Source organism: Magnolia sinica, chromosome 19, assembly GCF_029962835.1.
Source record: "Magnolia sinica isolate HGM2019 chromosome 19, MsV1, whole genome shotgun sequence".
Classification (NCBI taxonomy): domain Eukaryota; kingdom Viridiplantae; phylum Streptophyta; class Magnoliopsida; order Magnoliales; family Magnoliaceae; genus Magnolia; species Magnolia sinica.
The window spans coordinates 13172205-13186140 of NC_080591.1; the positions used below are offsets into that span (position 1 = coordinate 13172205).

Here is a 13936-nt window from a genome sequence, read left to right on the forward strand (position 1 = left end):
TTTTACATTTAAAGTGGCTATTTTTTAAAAAGAAATTTAAATAATAAATACCTCATTAATATGACATTTATATTAAGACATTTATTTAATTTTAATTAAACCATCTCATTAATAATAGGCAATTTTATCATTTTATAAAAAAGAATGATAGAACTAAGAGAAAACTAACCAAAGGTACCCTAATTATATAACTAGGCACAGGACGACTCGACTCGACTGATTCGACTCGTTCGACTCGTTCAGACCCAACTCGACCTGAACCAAATGGGTGAGTACGTTCGAACCTAGTAGGCTTCGCCCAATCCGAACTCAAACGGAGTCGAGTCTGAGTTACCCAATAACTCTATCCAACTCGACCCAAAAATCAATCTGATCAAACTCCACTGGATTCAGAACCCGAACCAACTCAGGTTCAAGTATGTGTGTGTATGTGTGTGTGTGTGTGTGTAGGGGGAAAAGGTTCTATGTGGTCAAGCTTATGGGAACTTCCCACGAGGTCAAGCTATGTGGGCCCCATCGAGATGTGTGTCGGCCATCAACACTGTGCATTTGATGGGTACCCTTTAAATTATGGGATATCCCAAAAATCAGTCGTATATGGAACTTAGGTGGGCCATACCATCTAAAATCATGTGAAGACATGCCTAAAACATATAAAAGCACTTGGTGGGGCCCACATGAAATTTGAATGCATCTGAAACTTGGTCTGACCCCTCATCCAAGTGGGACACACATAATGGATAGGCTGGATTTGTGAACCATATCTCGGTGGGACCAACAAATGATTATGAATGTTTTAATAGAAGGTAACCCCTCTTAACTTTTGTATGTGGTGTGGCCCACCCAAGTCATGGATTAACATGATTTTTAAGCCCTAGGCCCACCATGGAATGGTGCATCTGATTGATGGTGTTAATGGTCAACAAGCATCACGGTGGGACCCACACAGCTCGACCTCATGGGAAGTTCCCATGAGCTCGACCACATAAAACCTAATTTCTAACTATCTCTAAGCCTTCCTGCCGCACTTGACCCTGACCCGATCCCGATCGAACTCTCTCTCTCCCTCCCTCATCCTCCTCTTCCAAGCCTGGCAGCCACCTACCACCACCACTACCCTCCTCCTCCTCCTCCTCCTCCTCTCCACTCCCTCCCTCCCTCCCTCCCTCCCTCATCCCTCTATCCAACTCAGTGCCAACTCAATCCGACTCGGTACTTCTGACCAGGTCAGACTTGGTTCGGATCAATCCAGGCCAGACTCGGACTTGGATTGGGTCAGGCATGCTTGACTCGATACTAAGTCAGATCGAGTTCAGGTAAGGCTATTTCAAAATCGGATTGAGTTGGGTCATTCCTAACTTGGTCCAACTCAACGCGATGCCCAGCTCTACCCAATTACCTTGATTAATGAGATAGCTTAATGAAAAGGTGCCTAGATGTAAATTCAATATTAATGAGTAGTATTTTCTAAAATTCCCTTTGAATTATTAATGTATTCGGCTCAATTTAAAGGAAGCTATCCAAGCCTTACCTGATATCAAGGCAAGGAGATAGAAAAGCTCCGTTCTAGCACGCTAAACCGGATCATTTCTCCAAGAAGAAAACCACAACTTAAAATCCAATCCAAATCCAATCACACCAATTTGAGAACTGGATCATCTCCAGGCCTGAAATCAATCCTCAAACACACTTATACAAACCAGAACAAAGAATGGAATGAATGACAGCAACCAATAGATAATCTCTCTTCATTTTCTCTTATCTAAGGTTCTCTGCCATGCACAAACAATGCTGTGTACACTTAAATTGCAGTTAAAAAAATAAAAAATAAAATCTATACCCTACATCTGCTGCTGCACCCTACTTAGATGCTCCAGCAATGCCGTAGCCTTGCGCTTCGCCCTGTCCGTGCCACTCTTCTCCAGCTCGGTCAGTGGTATGAGCGCACCCAGCCTCCCTATGCAGGCCAAGTTCTCACGGTCTTTCTTGCACAACGAGAGCAGGATGGCCGCCGCATTTTCTTTGTTCCGCGGCTGGCCTGTCCTGATCAGGTCGATCAAGACCGGTATCACGTTTGCTTTCACTATCCCCATCTTACAATCTTGGTGGCTTGCAAGGACTGATAGTATTGTTAGAGCTTCATCGACCATGCAGTTGCTTCTCTCAGTCAGCATCTTCATCAGGGGGACAAGGATTCCCGCCCGTACTGCACGTGCCTTGTTCCCTTGATAGATGCACAGGTTGAAGAGAGCGGTCGCAGCATCCTTCTTCCCACGAGTGCTCCCATTGCGGAGCAGTTCCACCAATGCCTTTATCGCCCCCGACGCCCCAATTGTTATCTTGTTCTCGTCGATGAGCGACAAGCTAAAAAGGGCGGCGGCCGCATTCTCTCGGGCCTCCATGCTGCCCCGCCTGAGAATTTCAATGATTGGGGGGACAGCCCCTGCTAGCATTATCGATCCTTTGTTCCTCTCATAGATTGAAAGGTTGAGAATCGATGTGACCGCATTTTCTTGTAGTCTGAAGTCATCGGTTTGTAAGAGATTGACTAGAATTGGAATGGCTCCGGCCTCAGCTATCAATATCCGGTTATCAGTGCTTCTTTTTGCCAGTAACCGGATTTCAGCAGCAGCATTTCTTCGCTCGTTGGTCGACTGACTGGAGAGCTTACGGACTAGAGCTTCAATGGCTGTTGTGTCTCCACTAACTTGGTGGAACGATCCGTTGCTCTTCCTTAGTCTGCCATTCGACAATCCTTGGGGCTGTTCGATCTTGTGGGTCTCACACCAGTGCGCAATCACGCTTCTTAAAACATAATTGGGAGTTAGTGTTAGGTTTGGGAGTTTCTGCTGAGTTTTTGGGCATGTTCTGTTTCCACAGTCGATCCATTGCTGTATGAAAGACCGCTCATATGTCTGCAACACCAAGAAAATGTAATCAGAAAGCAGAAGGAATGACAGTCAAATTTCTTAGCTTCTCAAGGAAGAGCACTTCCAAGTCTACCGCAAGCCGCGCAAGCAAATGAGGATCATCTCTGCAACTTCGGGTTGTTCATCAACATAGTCCATCAGGTAAGTAAGCATGGTCTACAAATAGGTCGGCCTAGATGGGCCCCACATCTATATCGAATGTGGCATTGGTCTATCATTTTTAACTGTCCATTTTTAGTACACACATGGCCTATCCGATGACCAGACCAGCCTGATTTGGGGCCACACATGTAATCTGTGTGGCCTACCTGATGAACAACAGCGATCTTGTGGAAATGTGCAACATTTGGGTCACTCAGTGACCTTCGTTTGGATTCTTATCAGTAAAATCTTCACAAAGCTGAAATAGCTATGATCAATCATACCTGCCCTGTGGCTACAATAACAGGATCTCTCATCAATTCAAGAGATATGGGGCAACGGAAATCATCGGGAATTGCAAGAGAATCAGGTTTCTTGATTTCTTCTGAGATCTTGTTAGCTAAGCTTTCTATCTTGATGCTGTCTTCATTGATTTTATCAGCATCGGATGATGCAGGGTTGTTGAGATTCTCAAAAATGCATTTCATCTGCTCCAAATTCTGCTCATTCCTCCCATAGATTTCTGAAACCATGTTAACCATTGCCTGGAAATCAGGATCGATAGTTCCTTTGTTCTCAATTTTTAAGTCTCCAATCGCCCTACTCAATGCGTGTTGTTCATCTCCATTGTTGTCTGTCTGAGATAAGATGCACGAAATTACCATAAAAACTTTCAAATTCAGTGATCCATTTCTCTCTGTTGCTCTCCTCAGCTGAGCGCGCACCAGTTCAACCTGGTAAAACACCGAGTAACTGAAGAACATCAGAACATAGAAGAAATACTCAATGCTGGATTGACCATTGGCATTGGCCCAACAATCTTATGTTGATCTAAACTGTTCAATGGTGAGCCACATCGGATGATTCTGTAAATGGATCAACATCTCATTGACATATGGGCTCAATCCCAAAACTGCAATGTAAACCACCCAAGGATATAATTACTCTGTTACTCGTACCTGTTCTCGAACTTCATCTGATATATCAAAATGATCATACGGTAAGTTTCCAAGAACTCTCTCCAGTTGCCATGTTACATATTGGAATTGGAAGGCGATCCTCTTCCTAGCTGAATCCTTAATCAAGAAAGAGAAGAGTTTAGTGAATAGAACAGTATATTAAAATGTGGTTTCTTTCACCAGTATATATTTCTAATTGTGAATAAGGAAGAAGAAGGAGAAAAAAAAACCATAAAAGACCACCCATTAAAATGGTTGAGATTTGATGACAACACTCCATGGAATCCTACTAAGAATGGATTTTTGTCATGTATAAAACAGAAGAAACATTTGTCTAGTTAATATATTGGGGTGTGTTTGGATTTCCAATTGAATTGAACTGTAATGAATCAGTTTAATAAAAAGGAAATGACCAAAGTGGGGATGGTGTCATTTTAATTCAAGAGGATGACGAAACCCTTAATTGCAATGCCTTATGTTTCAATTTGCATGAATGGAGTGGACTAACCCCGTATTGGTTATTTCGCCTTTACCGGATTGAGTTATTGCGATTTGTTGCAGCTGAGCAGCCAAACACATCATAGAAAACAATGATAATCAAATAGCTTCCAGTATTCTGTCCTGGTGAACATTTTCATAGCCAAAAACCATCTTAAATAGTGTGGCAGATCAGACCCAATAAAATTTCCTTATAAAAGCATTCTGCTGAGAATGGAATTGAGGAAAAACCCAATACCTATATGAATCGAATTCTCATTCATTTGGTGAATGATGCAATCAGCATGTATTATAACACGCCATAACAGAGGATTACTGCAATTTTCAGAAGCAGATTTCAAGAACCCAAGAGAAGATATAGAAAATGATATGAGATTAAATGCATTAGGCGAGCATGCACCGAGTTAGGCCCGCATGTAACCATGGTCAGATAATCAGATCCATCCACCTGATGGCACCAACTTGGATGATCAATGGTTCAAGAATTCATGCTCGTTTCATCAACTTGACCTTTGAATGGTGACACTCAACAAGAATGTTGAAGAAAAACTGTCAATGGTCTACATTCAACAAGGAAGAAGTCAATGGTCAGGATCAACTGGAAGTGGTAACTTTTGGGTCCTAGCCCATCCATGGTATTGCTCACCAGATGAAAATTTATTTGAATATGGCACAGATTTAAGAAACAGATTTCAAAAACAGATGACCAGATATAGAAAGAGGAAGTTTTTCTTTTAATCTTGTGGAAGGGTTCTCCGGCATGAGTTGCTGATTAGGACCCACATTCAGATATTTGGAATCGTCCATCTGGTGGGCACCACCATAGGTGATCAATGGTCCAAATGGATGACCCTGATCATTGATTGATGGCATTCGGACGGTTGAAAAAGGAGGATGATCAATGGTCCACAACAAATGGAGAAAATTCCACTAATCGGGAAATCAGGATCATCCAGTCAGTGTAAATTTTGGACTATGATCCATCCAAGGTAGGGACCAACAGATTGGTGGTTCCTATCATGTTCACATGGTTGGTCAGTTTATCCAAGCACCCTAATTTTTGAACCATTGCAATACACGGGAATGCTTCCGATCATCTGATCACTGATCGTGGTGAAAAAAATTCAACCCATCGCTAATCAAAATCAACAATCAGATGGATCGGTTACAATCATCAGACATTCTGGACATCACTACACAATCTCATGAAAAAAAATAAATTTAGGACGGCAAGAGACTTACATGGACGATCTTGTCCGTCGAACGTCCAACCAGAAGCAGCCGCTTGGCAGCCTCAAGGGCCATTTGCAAATCATTCAAACACAAAGGAGAAGGAGAAGAAGAAGAGGAGGATGACGGAGAAGAAGAAGGCTTGAAATCTCTGATCTCCTCGAGAAGGTGAGAGAGCAGTGCAATCCGACGGGCGAGATCGGTGCAATCCTTCTTCAGAGGTGCAGCGAAATCTCCGACCGTGCCGATATTGTGTACAAGCTCTAGAATGGCCTCAGCACGGCCGTTGATCTCGTGGTCCATGTCGAGACCAAGATATTGTTGCTATTCTTCCGTCTCTTCTTCCTCTTCTTCTTCTCCGTGTTGTCAAGGAAGAAGAAGAGGAGGATGATGAGAATGATAATGATAATGATGGTTATGATGATCTGAGGATGATGGTGTTCATGACATGAAATGGAAGGATGGGATGTGGGGATGCTATGTATGGAGAGAGAGAGAGAAGGATGGGATATGGGGATGCTATGTATGGAGAGAGAGAGAGAGAGAGAGAGAGAGAGAGAGAGAGAGAGATAAAGCCAAGAATATCGCGGCGGATGAAAATATTAGATAATAGAATGAGGACAGGAGATTACAGTTGGAGAGAGAGAGAGAATATGATACGATGGAGGCCAGCAACGCCTTCCTACTTTCCAAGGATAAGAGGCTGGACAGCTACATTACGTTTGTAGTCGCTCAACTTGCACGTACCAAACACATGGGTCATCCTATTTGCTGACGTGGAAACATGTGTTAGATCTTATACGTTCATCGTACGAGCCCCATAGTGGATGTATGAAATCCTGAAAATCGTTCTGAAATACTCAATATGGATCACTCATGCACGGACAGTTCTTCTTTTGTTTTTACAACCGTACCAATTTATTCAATGTTGGTTTGATCCAAGGGATGGATGGATAAAGGAGAATAATAAGGGTGGGAAATTAATGATTGATGGATTAGATCTTAATTACGTGTGCCACGTATGCCTGTCTAGGGCGCTTGTATTTAGCTTATCAGATGTGCGACTGCGATTGAAGTTGCTCGGCTGGAAATTCGAGGGGTTGTTTGACGCCAATGAAATAACGACAACGAGGAGCGACGACGATGACGTGTCATGATCTATTTCGGTTCGTTGTCTTCACGACGGAATTTGATAGATGGATGGATGGGGGAACACATTTGGAGGGGTTACATACAATGTCAGATGTAAGATGATACAATACACATGCAGGTATATTCTATACATTAGAGACACGATTAATTCAATCTAAACCGTTTAAATAGTAAATCACCTTCTTGGTAGCTTAAATTTCAAAATTCAATGCCAGAATATATCTTAAGAGCTCCAGTTGTGGCCACCAAATGGACGGTTAACAGAGAAATATGTCCATTTTAGTTTCCAACATTCTAATTTTATGCATATCCATCATTTAGAATGAGGCCCACTTCTTGGATGGTTTAGATTTTTATAAATATGTAGAATATCTTTGTGCATGAGCATGGATTGTAATGCTCAGCAAAAGTATTCAGTGCTTTTTACCTGGTACGACGACGATGATGATGGTGACCCTAACGAGCGGAACGGAAATCGTTGTCATGCTTTGGACAACAAGAGTTCGCCGGAATCTACGGTATGAGAACGTGGGCAGCACTTCTCAAAAGCGTAGAATTTTAGTACTCTGTCAGATTACGATATTTCATACACCTTCGCACATACAGTCACACGGATAGTACCTATAAATGAAATCAAACAGTTCACTTTGTTTGATAAACTTTTGGATGGTTCTTAAATCAATAATTCAATTGAAAAGATGTCTAAAATGTTATTTCGATTGGTGAGTATTAAAACTGTAAAATTCAAAGGTCCTCATTCAAGAGGTTCATGTCGATCAATCAGAGGTAATGGTATTTCAATAATTTATTAATTTAATTTAATGACCTATCTAGTGTTGGTCCCACTATTTGGACGGTTTTGGATTGAGTTTGATATATTCTAGGTGAATATTTTGGGACTGCATGTGTATGAAAGGCCACGGTCTCTCAGAGGGTATCAAATAGCTCAACCTTAAAAGGCGGGCGAAAGTTGCGTTTGCCACGGTTTCTACTGTGTCAGTTCATCCCTTTCTTATTCAGGCCAATCCAGACCGTCTAAATTGTTGGTCTTCACGTGCAGCATAGTTAGAATTGTTTTCAGTAGACCATCCTAACTAGTCGCCATCAAATGGTGGGATCAATAGAAAAGGCTATTGGGCCAAAATCAATGGGTGAAATTAGAAGTTTAAGTATCTAAAAGGTTAACTCCTGTCGGCTGCGGTTCATTATCAACTGGCAGCAAGATTTACATGGTTTGGATTGTATACATGAACGGTCGGGATGATTTGGATTTATACACGTTGTTGTCACGTGTACAGTGGATGAGTTGCAAATTTGTGAGGAAGCATGGTCCTTGGCACGAGGAAAATCATAACAGCTGGCTCATGGGCCACTTATCCAAACCGTTGATTTGATTGGCAACGTGATCGATGGGCAATGCCACGTAAAAACTTTCAAAATGGACGATCACGGATCTTTAGTTTAGTTGGTACCTTTTGTTATATTTTGTTTTAAAATAATATTAAAATTTGAAATTTTAAATTTTCGGTGATTTCCCTCCACATTTGAAAAGCTTTGGTACTTTTTGTGTTGTGGGTTTTGTCCCATATCGGATTTGAAAAGGTAAACTATCTTGTATATAAGATAGTCTTTTTGCCTAGGGCTTGAGCTCCTTTCAAGGGGCATGTGAATTTGGTTCTGTAGGAGGAGGGGGGTGCGGTGTGAGTGTACTCGCGTGGGTGTGTGTGTATGGGTACTCGCAGGATTGTATGTACGAGAGTGTACTCGCACTTGCGCTTTTTTGTTTTAAACCAGAGAACTGCATCCCTTCCGGTTGGTCGCCCCTGTTGGGTTTAAACCCAACGGACCTAACCTTTTATAAAGGGTGCTTATGCACCACTTCAGAGTCTATATAAAGATTACCGATTCCAGTTTTAAATATACAAAATTATTATCTCTCTTATAAAACTCTCTCTGATATAATTTTAAGAATTTTACTGAGTTCATCGCTGAGTCAACTCAGTACTTTCGGATTAAACTGCAAGTGGTTCGAGCCCGTGTACAGTGAGTGCACCGCTGGGACCGGGTCATAGTCGTTGTATCCCGGAGGTTGATTACTCTGGAAACCTGTTGCACTTGTGACGCTGTTCAAGGGGAGCAAATTCGATTTCAAGCCGAGTGACTCAGTCACGCTACGACTCAATTCAATAAGTTCTTCTTTCTCAAAATTTATTTTCCTTTTTTGGTTCTCGATTTTTAATAGTCTATTTAATTCAACCAAATATTCCAACACCTTTTGCTTACACTATTTTAGGTATCCAGCTGTAGAGTAATGAAAAGCCGCAACTTATTAACACCAAGGGTTCTTACTCACGGAAATTTTATAGGTGCTTTAAGAGTTGTTCCTTCGATGATATGCATTTCGTTATTAATGTGATAACATTAACATTTATGCATGTTTTTAAGGGAAGCAAATTAATGTATATGTATGATCATAATTAGTGAGTCAATTCATGCGATAGCGTTTTTGACATGTTTATAAAAATTCAATAAGAGAGAACAAATCTTATCACGGATCTAGTTATGATATACTTGATGAGGTTTTCTCTCACGGTCCTTCTAAAATAAGATTTTTTTTTTTTTTTTCACAAACATTAAGAGAATTTGCAAAGGCTTCTAAGACCCAAAATATTCAAACATCAGATTGATATCTAAGCAAATTTGGTTATGACTTGGACCTAAGTTAGTAGCGAGTAAACATCGAGCAGATTGGATCCTAAGTCGTATAATAATTGTAATAAAGAGAATGGAAGAGCTCGTTGAAGAAGCTTACTCATTCGATAATAGATCAATATTAGGTGGATATAATCCATCTAATCCCTCTAACACTCCAAACAACCAGGGATCAAGAGTTTAAATCAAATGTAGGAGGTACTTTGACTGGGCTATTAAGATGCTTGATCTTGATGGATATAAGGTTCAGGATCAACAACAGAGATTCTCCTAATTGACCTTGAAACTAATTAGCTGGCCCTGAAGATCTCCATTAAAAGAGATCAACTACGAGAAGTCAAAAGTTTCAAGTCTATCATGACATTTTCTTGTTCAGAATATGTGTTGATCATGCGGAAGTTCCAAGATCCGCAAGGAAACTCAACGAGGATTTAGATATCTTGATAAGCTATAAAAGAAGCATGCAAAGAATAACTCAAAGCCCCATGCCAAACACATCTATTCACTTTTTACAATTTATCTCTTGATTATCTTTACTTAAAATAAATAAATAAATAAATAAATGATGAGTTCATTCCAGGAAATAAATGATACTTTTATCTTAACATATCTTAGTATAGTTCTAGCATATATCGCTACCGTCCAACGTCCACCAAGTCAGTACTTAAGACTAGATTATATGTCGTTGTTGGGTTTTGATCAATTAAATTCTTACTTATACAATCACACCTATCTGGTCACATCATGTTGACCATTTCCTCGATCATATATTCCTACAGGCCAATCATGGATTTATTTTTTATTGTTTATTTCTCCACGTTATTTTTTAATACCCTATTGATTGTCATGGGTCACATGCCATTAATGAAATCAATATTGTTTAGTCTTTATTTATTTATTTATTTATATGTTCATCTTCATTCTTTTGAAAAGTTTATTATTTTTATGGGTGAAATAACAAGTCCTTATACATAAGGTAAAAAGTCATTACGAAAGACCAACTCATACTTTTTCGCAAATGACCTAATCACTGATCACAACTGGTCATTAAGAGGATAACTGGATCTTGCATTCAGTCTCTAATTAGTTTGACTTAGTGTAGTATACCTATACTTTTTGAGTGCACGCAAAATCTAAATACCGGCACCCGATCACATAAGTGCCTTGTGTTTGATTGAATTGGCACACCACCTTTGAATAGATGGCTGAGAAAGAAACTCACAACATCACCAAGAACAAGTGTGGCCCGTCATCCAGAACAAGTGTGGACGTGCTGTGCCAGATAACAACTCCCAAATGGGATGATTCCAACTCTTTGATCGGTGCCTTTGAATAGACGGCTGAGAAAGAAATTCCACTAGCATTGCATGTTTAATGGAGAATTTGCCATCAATCAGGTGGATCAGATCTTGGAGATATTTTAGGCATGGCCCATTCACAGCGAGGTCCATCAAATATATGTTACCGATCACATAACCATAGGCCTCACGTATACAAACTGAGGTCCTAAGCGACTACACGTACCCTTGAGCCAAGGAACACATGGGGAAGTGGCATGTAGTCAATTTCCACCGTACAAGTAGCCATGCCGGGCCCGGGCCGTTCATCTGGCGCAAAAATTGCACCCTGAGATGATCTATGGCGTCCAATCTGTGCCTTGCAAATGGACTCCTAAAAAGGAGGGGTTCGTTTTTTCTCGTCGCCACTCAAGATCCAGCAAGTGTTGGGGCCCACATGCTGAGTGATCTGACAGTAGGAACCGTCCATGCTATGAACTTCATGCCATACGGACCAACACATGAAACTCACGTTGTAATAAGGGATTATTGTTACCATCACCGTTGTAGATGATATAAAACAATTAAAGAAAATTTTCAATGGCTATAGCTAGCCGCATTCAACTCCAAAAATTAAAGGACTGCATTATCACTGAAGCTTGATTATCGGATAATATGTTATTTATGATAGTATGTAGAAAATGAACGGTTCAAATGGTTCGACCATCTCATCATGTGGTCCCCAGTTGCAGCGACGCACTGAATATCTGAGTCGCGACAGAGGCAAAACGATCCTTGAGACAATGGCCATGGGCGCGGTTTAGGTGTTACCCGGACAACAGCTCAGTGGGTGTTACCCTAACCGTAGGGCCCACATATTGATGATATGTTCTATATCTACTCCGTCCATCCGTTTTTTAAGAGCTTTCTAGGACAAACTACGAAACATTAAGAATATAAAAAATCTCAGATGGATCACACCATAAGAAACAGTGACGACTGAACGTTCACCATCAAAAACTTCCCAAGGCCCACTTTAAGCAGATTCGTAATGTTTACTTTCCATCCAACCCGTTGATAAGGTCAAACAGAACTTAATGAGGGAAAACACAGATATTAACTTCATTCAAAACTTTTATAGCCTACAAAAAGCTTTTAATAATTACTCACCACTTTTTCCACTGGTGTGATACACCGGAGAATTATATCTTCTTAAATTTTCCTGAAATGAGATGAAAAAAGAGATGGACGGCGTGGATATAAAAAACATTCATCAACGTCGTACCCACACGGTAATGGTAATACCCACTAATATGTTACCCGGGTAACAGGTAATCCTTTCCCTCTCATGTGGCCACTTGAGTTTTAAATCCACCTAATTTTTTGTCCCATTACCTAAAATGATGCGGCAAAACTGATGGACGGGGATTTCTCACAAACATCGCGGGTGGGACCCACTCGGCAAACTTCCCGCAAGAGCCTTTCGCTGGAAATCCACGTCCGCTCTTAGTGCTAGAATTCCCATGCGACTCATCTTCTACTGCGCATGTCCCAAGGTGGCAGTGGATCATGACCGTCCACCCGGCCTCGGGCATATGGTTCAAAATCCACACCTGGCGGGACAATCATACCCATCCATTTTGTGCTTCTAATCGATGGTGAAAAATCATTAACAATGTTTCTAATGATGATTGCGCGTGCCAATGTCACTCCTAACACCATTTTTAGACTTGTAATCAACGTCCACCAACCGAGGTTTGCCTATTCCACACGCGTCTGTAGAGCATTCCATCTACTCATAATTTCATATGCCAACATGGCACACGTGTACGGGATCTGACCCATCCATCAGGTGGGTCCTACAGTGAACCTGCTCTAGTCCAAAAATAAAGAATTCCACTTGTTAGGTGGGCTACGGTTCATGAAATAAATGAAACGCTAAGAAAAACATTGGTTTCTAACATTGTGGCCAATTTAATTGAGTTGATTAGCCTAATTTTTGGGCCATATCATATAGGTAGCTTGATCCACTATATGAACGGCTTGGATATTGCACCCACGTGCCATACTGCGACATCCAATGGCGTGTACATAGACTGCTTTCTACACGCAGTCGTGCGGTTGGCAAACCTCCAACCAACATATGGGCCAGAGTAGTACGTTAGGACGTCTTCAGATAACAAATTGAGGTCGGAGGGTCAAGAACAAAAGTATCTTAAAAATCTTCAACTGGGTTTCCTAGTGGGCCCCATACACCTCACCGTATATATGATGATCCAGACAATTCATCTATAAGGTCCCCTAACATATGCCCCACGTGAGACTCTCATTGATTGGATATCTTGGCCGTTCATATAAATTAGCTTAGAAAGAACGGTCTAGAAAAGCAATTTCTAACTCCACAGGAACCCAGAAGATCTCCGATTGGTGAGTTGTTTTTAGTGTGGGCCATATGTACATGATGGGATCTTTTGGATGAAAGGTACAAATCATCACCCGGCTGGCAAGCCTCTTCTTTAAATTATAAAATTAATGTGGTTAGGCAAAATGAATATTTATTTAGTCGTGAGCTCCAACTTCTAAAACTTAAGAAGAGTCTTGGGCATGGCTTTTTAATTCCGGAAGAGTTGAGAATCCGAGACAAGGTTGGAAATAGTTTAATGTGACTTCTAAGGTTGGGAAGGTCGGTTAAGGAGAATGGCGAAAATACATGAGAGGTAAATAAACCATTTTTATTTTTATTTTTATTTATTTTTAAATTAATATAACCATAAATGAGATGGACTGGAGTCCAAATGTTTTATTTAAATGAGAGTAAATGGGTGAAATTGGAATGCATTGAAATTCTTTAATATATTTTCACGAATACGTGTGATATCTTAAACTAGTTTTGTTAAGGCAAAAATCAGGTTCATCCTCTTTAGACCTTCGTGTACCTGCACAGGAAGAAAACAAAGGAGACCCTAGCTAGAGCAGGGGACCCTCCGATGCCAAAGTCAGGCTAGGAATCTGGGTCTTATCGTATTGAGAGGATTTA

The 13936-nt window shown here is 40.9% G+C and overlaps 1 protein-coding gene across 1 annotated transcript; it reads right to left on the reverse strand.

The window, feature by feature from the left end:
- Window positions 1-1611: 1611 nt before the first annotated feature.
- LOC131235007 (U-box domain-containing protein 11-like) lies at window positions 1612-6268 on the reverse strand. Its single transcript, XM_058232063.1, has 4 exons — window positions 5771-6268; window positions 4031-4147; window positions 3356-3805; window positions 1612-2915 (listed from the first exon to the last, which is right to left on the reverse strand). Exons 1-4 carry the CDS (start codon window positions 6059-6061, stop codon window positions 1842-1844), a joined length of 1932 nt encoding a protein of 643 aa, XP_058088046.1. The 5' UTR covers window positions 6062-6268; the 3' UTR covers window positions 1612-1841.
- Between the last annotated feature and the right edge of the window lie 7668 nt (window positions 6269-13936).

What these genes read in the sequence shown, in the direction of transcription:
- LOC131235007 (XM_058232063.1), bottom strand. Translation starts at nt 6,061, where the DNA reads ATGGACCACGAGATCAACGGCCGTGCTGAGGCCATTCTAGAGCTTGTA. An exon ending in CGACGGACAAGATCGTCCAT is followed by an intron (nt 4,148 to 5,770) that starts GTAAGTCTCTTG and finishes TTCTTGATTAAG; the next exon opens with GATTCAGCTAGGAAGAGGAT. An exon ending in CAGATGAAGTTCGAGAACAG is followed by an intron (nt 3,806 to 4,030) that starts GTACGAGTAACA and finishes GTGTTTTACCAG; the next exon opens with GTTGAACTGGTGCGCGCTCA.